General features: G+C 34.2%; 3 protein-coding genes and 1 long non-coding RNA gene across 7 annotated transcripts in view; 2 read left to right on the top strand and 2 right to left on the bottom strand.

Annotated features, from left to right (window-relative positions):
• LOC136276615 (plasminogen-like) overlaps nucleotides 1-11,192 on the top strand; it is a 323,562-nt gene that overhangs the window by 207,737 nt on the left and 104,633 nt on the right. The gene's annotated exons all lie outside the window — the stretch shown is intronic.
• LOC136269712 (serine/threonine-protein phosphatase 6 regulatory ankyrin repeat subunit B-like) overlaps nucleotides 1-11,192 on the bottom strand; it is a 267,148-nt gene that overhangs the window by 159,422 nt on the left and 96,534 nt on the right. The window lies entirely within an intron of this gene.
• Nucleotides 1-11,192, bottom strand: part of LOC105341065 (uncharacterized) — a 109,031-nt gene that overhangs the window by 28,159 nt on the left and 69,680 nt on the right. For all 3 annotated transcript variants that reach the window (XM_034478548.2, XM_066089049.1, XM_066089050.1), the window contains 4 exons: nucleotides 9,148-9,219; nucleotides 8,599-8,676; nucleotides 6,742-6,809; nucleotides 3,014-3,761 (listed from right to left, as the gene is read on the bottom strand). In XM_034478548.2, coding sequence (XP_034334439.2) covers nucleotides 3,014-3,761; nucleotides 6,742-6,809; nucleotides 8,599-8,676; nucleotides 9,148-9,219 — 966 coding nt within the window. The remainder of the gene's footprint in view (nucleotides 1-3,013; nucleotides 3,762-6,741; nucleotides 6,810-8,598; nucleotides 8,677-9,147; nucleotides 9,220-11,192) is intronic.
• LOC136276617 (uncharacterized) overlaps nucleotides 1-11,192 on the top strand; it is a 47,811-nt gene that overhangs the window by 26,229 nt on the left and 10,390 nt on the right. The gene's annotated exons all lie outside the window — the stretch shown is intronic.

Genomic DNA, 11,192 nt, shown 5'->3' with positions numbered 1-11,192 from the left:
AAGACGCACCATCCATGGAAGTCTGGTGTAGTTAGGACAAGTAATAACTAAGATATAATCATCAGAGGGCACCTGTTTCAAAAACTTTAACCAGCTCTAAAAACCCTAACCTCCTCCAGCATCCGAAACCTATGGCTCAGATTCAGCATTCAAGCCTGCCTGGTGCATCAGTATCATAAGACGCTCTGGTGAATTTAGGACAAGTAGTAACAAGATATAATCATCAGAGGGCACCTGCAACAAAAACTTTAACCAGCTCTAAAAACATTAACCTCCTTCAGCATCTGTAACCTATAGCTCAGATTCAGCATCCAAGCCTGCCTGGTGCATCAGTATCATAAGACACACCATCAATGCAAGTTTGGAGAAGTACGGACCAGCAGTAACTTAGATATTGCTATCAAAGGGCATTTGCAACAGAAACTTTAACCTGCTCCAAAAACCTTAACCTCCTCGAGCATCCGAAACCTACAGCTCAGATTCAGCACTCAAGTCTGTCTGGTGCATCAGTATCATAAGACACACCATCCATGCAAGTTTGGAGAAGTACAGACCTGCAGTAACTTTGATATTGCCATCAAAGGGCACATGCAACAAAAACTTTAACCTGCTCCAAAAACCTTAACCTCCTCCAGCATCTGTAACCTATAGCTCAGATTCAGCATCCAAGCCTGCCTGGTGCATCAGTATCATAAGACACACCATCAATGCAAGTTTGGAGAAGTACGGACCAGCAGTAACTTAGATATTGCTATCAAAGGGCATTTGCAACAAAAACTTTAACCTGGTCCAACAACCTTAACCTCCTCCAGCATCTGAAATTTAGGACTCAGATTCAGCATCCAAGTCTTTCAAGTCCATATTAAGTAGGTCCAGATGCATCATCCATGCAAGTTTGGTGAAGATAGGACAAGTAATAGCTTAGATACAGGACCTGCACCAAAAACTTTAACCAGGTCCGGACGCCGACGCCGACGGTACAGCATAAGCTCCCCCTGACTTCGTCTCGGTGAGTTAAAAAAACAAAAGAACTGATTGTAGATATGTACACAAACAACTACACGTAAGACTATCGGCGCGTGGATCCATAGGACAATTCAGCGACTCTATACATGAGGGATTTTCACACATATTAACTTGCGATAAAAATATCATTTACCGGGTACATTAATGTACCAAAAAACTGATTAATTATATTGTAAATAGTTGAATGAGATAATAACATTTTGCAAGTTCATATAAGCACAAACACAGCTCTTTTGATCTAATATGTGTGATGTGAAAAAACGTCAAAATTTTAACCATCGAGATCAATGTGAATACATCGTCTACTGTACAAACTTTTAGTCATTGTGTTGAAATCGTTGTGAAAACCATGAGTCTAAAATAATTGAATTTCATACAAATAAAAATCTAATAATTCCAAATGGTTTGCACAAAATTACATACACTCTATGAGAGAGAGAGAGACTCTGATCGCAAGTACATGAGTTATGTTTAATAAGTGTTCCTATTTGAAATTATTCAACAATAATTTACTTCCGACTTCATGATTATATAACTCATGTACTTGCAATCAGAGTCTTTTTCCCTCGTATTATTTTTGTTATTATCTATCATAATAATTACATTTATCTAAAATTAAATACTAATAATCACAGACTAATCAAAATTAAAATTACCCCCGCTTCCCGGTTGTCACTGGGTACACGTTTCACGCAACGTATCAAAAACGGGGGAACGGATGGAAGTCCTGATTTTAAATAGATCGATTGAAATACTTTTGTAATATATCATATAAATAAAGAAAAATTCTTGTCATGATTACCACTTTGCTGAAGTATATCGGACAAAAACTAAACGCAAATATATCAAGAAAAACCAAAGCGTTCAGGCCACGCTTACCTCATAAATAAAGCGCGCAAACAGTTCACAATGCGTGCAGCTATTTTTAGCAAAGCGTACCGTGCAAGAAGCGTAACAAACCGAACCGTGCAACTGGTGTAGTAGCAAGTTTCAGGGTCTGTATCTTCCCTTGTAAAAAGGCGTGGTCCTTAATATTCACAACTTTGAATTCCTTTAGCTTAAGGATGCTTTGTGCTAGGTTTGGTTGAAATTGGCCCAGTGGTTCTCGAGACGATGTTAAAAATGTGAAAAGTTTACACACAGACAGATGGACGATAGACAAAATGTTATTAGAATAGCTTACTTGAGCTTTCAGCTCAGGTGAGCTAAAAATGTTGGTCTTGATGTTTCATCAATAAGATACTTTATGTTTATTAAATGGCATTCATGTTTCGGCCTTTGTTGATTTAAAATCTTAATACTGTTTTAAAATCTTGATCATTCCAGGGGCCCATGACCTACATACCATTTGATGCTTCTTAACACAAAGAACGTATATAGTTTGGGGTGGGGTTCTAAATGGATTTTGAGATATTATGGCACTTCCTGTTTCAGGAGGGACAGAACCACCCCCCTATGGTCATAACCTATATACCATATGATGTCCCATTACACAAGGAACAAAAATATATATGGTTTAGGGGTGAGGATGTCAACAGTTTTTGACATATTAAATAATTTCCCAAACCTGGGGGTTGGGGATGACCCCAGGGACTTTATCTAATGTACCATTACATATTGCCCATAACACTCAATATATGCATCTGAAGATGCCATGTAAATATCTTTAATGATTTTTGAGTTATAACTATTTAAAATATGATGTTCAAATTTTTCCATAGGATTCAATGTTAGACCCCACTCCCATTTGACCCCCCCAAAAATATGGTTGACCGACCCAAATAAAAAAATTTAAAACAGGGCGCACAACTATGCAGGTCTATCATATCCTAGATTCTATACAATTATGTTCAGAGCGAGAAAGAAGAAGAAAATGAAGAAGAATCCGTACAAAAAAATACATGTAAGTCTCCAAACTTTAATTGGGAGACGTAATTACACATGCTTTTCTTACTCGACAGTTCTTTCATAAGAAATAGACACTTACTTGTGTTTGTCAATAAATCCTGAAAATTTTCCTGCATGGGTAACTCACGGGCATTTCCATGTTCAGGTTTTGATGGACTTGGTTCAAATTTAAATGCATCTGAATTCAACAAGTTGACAAAAACAGGAAATAAGTCTATCTGCTCTGCTCTTTCTCCAACATTACTCTTAAGATATCTTATCATATCTAACAGAGTGTCAAAATAAAACAGACCAGCAAAGCCATTGGGATCAATGAAACCAAAAGGGTTTCTAGAATGAGGATCAAATATGCAATATTGTTGATTTTCCCTCTTGATGATTGCTGTGCATGATCCAAACATTCTAAGAATGAAACTTCGATTTGGCATTCTTTCCAGAGCTGTTCTAACAGTGCTATCAATTTCTGTAGAGAGAGCAAAGGTTGCTTCTTGCAAAACTCCAACACTAGCCTCTATTTTACATCCATCAATTTGACAACTTATTTTTTCAGGGATTTCATCAATGTCTATCCTTGATTCTTTTCTACCAAATGGCCAGTTTTTCTTCTTGAGAACACTAAGGTGAAGTTTATCACCTTCAAGAAGAACTTCATCAATAAATCCAGAGTTCCAGTTGTCAACTGATTTCACATGAGAAGCAACTATAGCCATTAGACTATTGCTTGTACATTGAGAGCCAGCAGCTGCATGTCTAAAGTACTGGTCAGAAGATTGATGGAAATGACCCATTATGGCCAATGCACAAAGGTTCTCTACATCCAGTTCATTCTACAAAAATTATATATGTGTTATAATTAAAACAGTACAGTTAAAAAATTCTGATGCTTACAACATTTTTAGTTGCCCTAATATTAAAATTCATAATCCCCTTGTGCTGTTCAATGGGAAGGGGATATAGCATGATTAGCATTGCTACTGTGTATGTTAGTGTTTTAGTGTGTATGATATTTTAAGTGTTTATGTTCAATATATCATGTCTCAAGGGAATGCTTTTGTTATAAAAGCAACAGTTATAAGAACTATAGTACCGGTAACTGTAGATTCCTAATTAAACACGAGGAATTAATATCCGCGTAAAATCTCCTTTACAATATAAGCCTTTACAAGTCAAAGTTCATGGAATTTTCCTGAATCATTGACATTTAAATGCATTACACAGACATTTAAAATGAGTAACGTTCCTCTTATCTCCCAAATGTTCATGCAATAAATTATAATTTTACTAAAAAAAATAATTACAGCAATTTGAATCTCTTTTCTTTTGTTTGAACAGTTCCACAATATATGCTATCATGGTAGCAAGGGACAGTTTCGGATAAAGTAACCGTCAATATTTTTGTATAAAAAAAACTGTCCCGTGCCACCTTTAAAACTACATGGTATTTTCAGATTTCTCATTTCAGTGTAATTTTGAGTGGATTTTGTACCATAAGTAATTAATGTATTTTCTGAAAATGGATGATTTTTTGGCTATAGATGTCATTACATGATTTATTAGCAAAAATATTCAAGGGGAGTAACTCCCTCTTAAATGTGTAGAATGACCACCACTAGAGTAAATTGGCTTAGAGAGTAGGTATTTCCTATCCTGATGACAATAAATAAGCTTAAGTTGATTACTGAGATAAGAATAAATACTTTAAAACAGTTTTGATCAATTGAATCATTAAATTTATGAATTTGCAGCCATTTTGCTGTCTGATTTTATGAAATAACATTAAGCCACCTGACTTATATGACCCAAGTTTTTAAAACAGCATATTTTTATTTCAAATGAACTTTACATGTAGACAAATGCAGTTATCAAAGTATACAATATGTCAAAAAATCAAGTTTTTGCTCCTTCCTATCCAAAAATGATATTTTAGATGTATTTACAGAATTGAAAAAGCCACCCCCTCTTTCCAATTGACTCCATTACCATTACATGTAGGATATGTAAATGTACATTTGACCTTGAAATAACATCTGCTATGATAATTCTTCTTGAAAGGATCATAAAAAACAATATATTTTTACCATTTGATTGTATATATGCATCAAAAATGTAGAAAAACATGTAAAATTTGAACATTTTTCATGGAATTCTCATCCGTCCCCAGGTACCCGGGTGTGGTTGAATTTCATTTTAATAAAAGGCAGACATCACACTTGTAGATCTTACAAATTTAGCAAAGTGAAAAGGAGGCTAGAAACCAGAATATATAAGATATCCACTAAATATGATAATAGGCTTACTTTTTCATGAAAACAAGAAATCACATGTATGGCGGCATGTCTTTTTGTGAATAAAAATGCTACAAATCATCCATTTACCAAAAAAGATCAATTTTAAATATCAGTGATGGTTGTTTTCAAGTATATGCGAGAAATGACTCAAGGAAATTGCCACAAGTTTTATAAAATTAGGTTAAAGTGTTCAAACTAATGCTTCTTGTGAAAATCAAAAGATAGGGAGAGGGTATACATGTAATGGTATTTCTAAGTGATGTGATGCTTTTATCATGATAATATCAAGTAGATGTATGTAGTTTTGAATAAGGTTTCTTTTTTAAGGAGGTTGAACAACAGTTGACCTCTAAAAGATTAGGTAAAGATGCTTTATTTATGGAGAGCCCTATGAATCTGTGTTAAATAGAGGAAAGTGGAAATGGTGGGTTCACTTAAATTTCTTAAACCTCAATGGAATCGGCAATATGTGGTGTACTTTTTCTCAGAATAACATAAGCTGTTTAATTTTGAGACATGATGACTTTTCCGAGAATGTTAGTGTAAGTTAAAGGTAGCAAGGGACAGTTTCGGATAAAGTAACCGTCAATATTTTTGTAAAATTGAGAGTTGCTGTACTTGAAGGCTTATAAGTGTTGCTTGAATTCATGAAATGATTTTTAATGATTATTATTAGCTAGAGGGGTGTCTCTTGTTGAAATTGATATCCAATATGTAGGCCCCATATGTTAGGTACATGAGAATCAGAAGTAAAATGCGAAACCTGCGGCTATGACTCTTGTAGTGACTTTACACAGTGAAAATGCAAGTTACAGACAGGAGACAAAATAACATGAAAAGTAGGTGGATGGGACATTGTAAACTATACACCGGTAAGTTTCTGACAAGTGATGGTGCAACATGCACGCGGTACGGAAGGTCAACCCTTTGCAGGGAATTAGCTGGGGGAGGTCTAGAAAGGGTCAAAATCTCATAAAAACCAGTATGTAGAGAATTTTACAGGTTTTGACTAGTAATTTTCTTCAGAAAGAGTGAATTAAAGGTATTTGTGCTGAATGGGAACTGAGAACATTCTAGTTACAGAGTTCCGTAGACACACATCCCCTGGCTACAGTGAATTGTATCAAAAAAACTGTCCCCTGCCACCTATTGTGACATCATTAAATTGCTCTCAGGAGTTTTCATTTAGCAAGTGCTAACTCCTGCAAAAAAGAGCACGAGGCTGCCGAAGGGGAAGAACATGACATGGAAATAAGAAGTTTTACTGACCGTGCATGTGACTGTCTAGAACCAATCAGATGAGGTGTTACATAGAATTATTATAATGAGGTATAATAATCTGACTGCATCATCACACTGTAATAGTTTTATCAATCTAATTAAGCTTCACTTTTTTTAAGAAAGGGGGAGGGGGGGGGGGGGGACTGAAGTTTGTGTCTGCAGCTATAACAATGTCAGTTCACATCTAGGTTGTTTAAAATTATGTTTACTTTGTTAATTTCAGGTAGTTGCTACTTACTGTCTCTATTATTGGTTCCTCAAAACAATTATCAGAAGAACAAACTTGTGCAGTCCTTTCCTCATTGACTGAAAAAAGAAAAGAAATGGGGAACTTTATAAGTGCTATATATCACTTAACTGTAATTTAAAACCCCATATGCAGATAATTAGGTCTCAAAAAGGTACCAGGTATATATCTGCATTAGAAGGGAAGTTGACATCTCACACCTGACATATTTTACACCTGACACATAATACACCTGCCATATCTCACACCTGACACATCTCGTACTTGACATATCTCACAATTTACACATCTCAAACCAAACACAACTGAAACCAAAAACATCTGGCACCTGACAATAAAAAAATAAAAGTTAACTAGAGCAAACCTCTTTGCAAAGCAACGTTAATGCCGAAAGCACTGTAAATTCCTAATTAATTGTGTGAAATTCATATCCGCGTAAAATAGCAAGAAGCATCCTTCCCGGATTTTAAAATCTCGCCATTATTCTCTGAGAGTTGAAAACTGCAAGAAATAAGGGGGAAAATTTCCATGTTTACGATTTTATATTCCCACGATTTGATACAAACCAGTGAGATGGCGGAATTGAAGTTCCTGTAAAAAGCAGATTTCTAAAATAAATAACAAGTGTATTTGAAACAAAAAGATAAAAAAAGTCAAATGCTTCTTAGTACGACTTAACAAAATCCAAATGATTCTAAGTTTTAATTTAGTCAATTTACTAAAATCTTCACAATTTCAATAACCTCTTACCAAACAAAAATCCAAATTTGTTCAAGAACGACTTAACAAATATCGAATTATTTCTTGTATGATTTAAATTAACTTTGAACTTTAAATTATTTTCTTAGCAAAGTACACATAATAAAAATTTTTCGGTAAAATTAATGTTTTAACCCCAGTATCTCTGTAATGCTTTAACCCCAGTATCTCTGTAATGCATAGTCTGATTTTATAACGAATTTCAGTTTTAAATTCAGCTTAATAAGCTCTTTCTTGCTTCTATGATTAATAACAAATTATCACTCAGTAAAACCTCTTAGCCCTAACTTGAAAGGGTCAGCCCCTTTTTCTTGATATCAAATAAAAGGTCTAGAAAATACAAACATATTTTGTTCAACAAGTCTTGAAGAATTGTTGATCGTTCTACAGATATCTAGGGGCGTACCCTTAAACTCCTTACCGAGGCCACCAGTAAAAATCTTTTAGGTAGCATTTTGTTAAGAACAGTATTCTGAGCAACTTTTCCTCTGCCAGCTTTTAAAAATATTTCTCCTTTTTTAGATATTATTGATAAAAGTTTTAGACCTCTGGCCCCTTGAAACCCCTAATAACGAACATAATGATTTAAGTATTGTACTGTATGGATACACAGCCTTTCAATGAACACGTTTGCCTCTATCATTAATAACAAATTATTGCTCTGTAAAGAGTTATTATAAAAAGACTCAACACATTAAAAGTTAGTGCAGAAAATGTGGGAAATTTTATGAAAAAATTAGGTGTCAACTTTTAAGCGCAGGCGAGCTTCTGCACCTTGTGCATCTATCAAAATATCAAATAAATAGGATATCTACAGACATTTATCTACTACCACTGAAAGTTTCAATTTTCTATCACAATTAGTTTTGGAGAAGATATATGGATAAAATTATCAAAATCTTGAACTGGAAGTGACGTCATCAGCTTAACTTTTTCTACTATCAAGTATCAAGAAGACTCTAAGAAGAAACAATAGAATAACAAGAGGGTCTTCTTTTAGAAACAAAAGACCCTAATACATTTAGGTCTATCACTATGTTTTGTTGTTAAGTTTAATACCATCATGATAATTGTAATAATAGCATTTACCTGTATGACATGACAAGTTATGCCTTTGTAAAGATGATTCATGGCGAAAAAGAATTTCACATACATGACAGGTATATCCTGTAAAAGAGTAATAGAAAAAATCAAGTAATATTATATATTTTGATAAATGCAAAAAAGGAAATAAATTTCAATAAAATTTTGGCTTTCTGCTTGCATTTAATTTGCTAATTAGCAATTAGAAAATTCTACTGTATTTTCAGTAAAATCAAAGTTCATTAAGGTATTTCCTGGTAATTTAAAGCCGTTTTCTGAATTTAAATAAAAATGAACTGTAAACCAGATCTTTCCTGATGACTTTGTTTCGCAATCAGCAGGCTAAAATTGATTCATACTGACTAATTTTTATGACTAAACCTATATTATTAATGATAAACAAAAGACAAAAGACGATCAAATACTAGTTTGTTACAAAAAAGGTTTGCAACGACTATATATAGGCACATAATATTCTCAGGATATTTTCTTGCAAGTTCGTCTACAGAAATTATTTCAAGTTATCATCTTTTAATTATTAAAGTTCAAAGTTACCTGTAAATTTTTGCACTGGTTTAGAGACTACTGTAACAGCATTTTTCAAATCCACCTCAACTGATGACTCCACTAAAGGAAAAGTAATTAAATATAGATACAACAATCATCTAAACGGATACAACAATCAGACACCTAAACATATGGTGTCAGCTCTGTTCAAAAGGCATATCATTTAATATGCTGTATGTGGAATCATTTCAATTTGTGGGCCCCAATTTTTTCGAGGATAACCTAAATCTTACTTGTTTGTTGGGATGTAATTTTTGTGTTCAACTCTTTGTTGTGGATAAACAATAAGATATATTAATATATGAAAACACATTTGTTAGGATGTAAATTCATGGGTTAAGGTCACCAACAAAATCCACTAAATGCCCCCCCCCCCCCTCTTGAAAAATGATGATTCCACAGTATACAAAGTCATTTAATTTATGATGGTCACCAGGGTTGTTTGCCAGGGGTCTAGACTTGAACAAACTTGAATCTACACTACCTAAAGATACTTCCACATAAGTTTCAGCTTTCCTTGCCAAATAATTCTTTTAATTAGAAGAAGATTTTTTTTTAAACTGCAAAAAATTCCAATATTATCCTAAATCTTGCAAGTAGGTACACACTTCCACAGATACTGTACTGCATTGAGCAACGAAACAACTGAATCTAACTAATGATCTGATGCAATCATGAGTTACAGTTTTAACTAGAGGTACTATGAGCGAGCTCACAATTGATACCCCCCGCCAAGAAAAAAATGCATTCCTCTCTGTTACATTGTATAAACATTCATTACAATCTAAATTTATTTACACGCTCTAAAATTTAGAATACTGTATTTTTCGGGGCATAGGCCGGTATTTTTTTTCTCCAATGCGCGAGCATCGGCTTATCCCCCGGGATCGGCTAATCATAGGCTCAAAGTTGAAAAAATTAAACAGTCAAATTTAAAATCCACTGTTTTTAGCAGTTTATCATCAGGGTTGTTGTTTTTTTTTCGTCCGTTTGAACTATTGTTCGATAGTTGCAGATACATAGATATAACAGAGCCCGTTAATATATACGTCTCTGATAGTTGTCCCGTTGATAATTTTTGTAATGACATTGCGAGTAATAAAATGTACAGTACTGTACGAGGTATTTCTTTACAACCCCAATCAAAAGAATTTTTTCCCCCACGTTCACATATGAACACTGGAAACTATTAATGCGTAGTAAAAAAAAAACGGAACCGGGTAGAATGAAATATGACGGAACTTTTGTGAATTTCTTCTTGTCTGCGTTCGTGGGAATCACTGGTCTTGGGTGCAGAATATATCAATGCTTTGTGTTTTTACAGTTAATTTTCTGTTGGATGAAATAACGGTATTCTGGTGTCGTGTGTATATACAAAGGTGTGAAACCCGTGACTATTTACACAGCCTGGGGGCACGTAGTGTACACCCTTACACCTCACCGCATTAATTGTGTTTTTAACATTACAACTTCTTTGCATAACGGCAAGTCACTTTTTAATTTATTAAATATGAAAAAAAACACAAATTAAATATTTTATGTGTGGTATTTCGTTTTCTCATTCATGCGATTACGGGGGATAACTCTATTTGAATATGAAACCACCTGTTGAGCTAATGGACGCCATACCCCGATCTACAAGTAGCTTTCAAAGTATTACTTGATTAAATGAAATTGAGCAGTAAGGTTTTAATAAAATATAAAAGGTTTGGTAAAATTTCATACTTAGTTCTATCAGACAGTACCACGGAGGTTGGTGTTGCAATTAAATTTACATTATGTAAAATTACGATACCTAACGATATATACCGACGAATACGGAAGAGACCAAACAACCACAAAACACAATTATATTTTTTTTAAATGTTTAAAATATATATGTTAAGCAAATTTAATAACTTTAATTACTCTTTTGACTTTCTACATCGATATTCTGAAAGTATATACTTAATACGACAACTTAAATTCCTTCATCATGCAGCGATCATACTTTCACCACAGTAATCATCGATTGAAAATCGGCCTCTCCCCCA

This window comes from Magallana gigas, chromosome 6 (assembly GCF_963853765.1).
Source record: "Magallana gigas chromosome 6, xbMagGiga1.1, whole genome shotgun sequence".
NCBI classification, from domain to species: Eukaryota; Metazoa; Mollusca; class Bivalvia; order Ostreida; family Ostreidae; genus Magallana; species Magallana gigas.
This window is presented reverse-complemented; position numbering and strand designations above follow the sequence as displayed.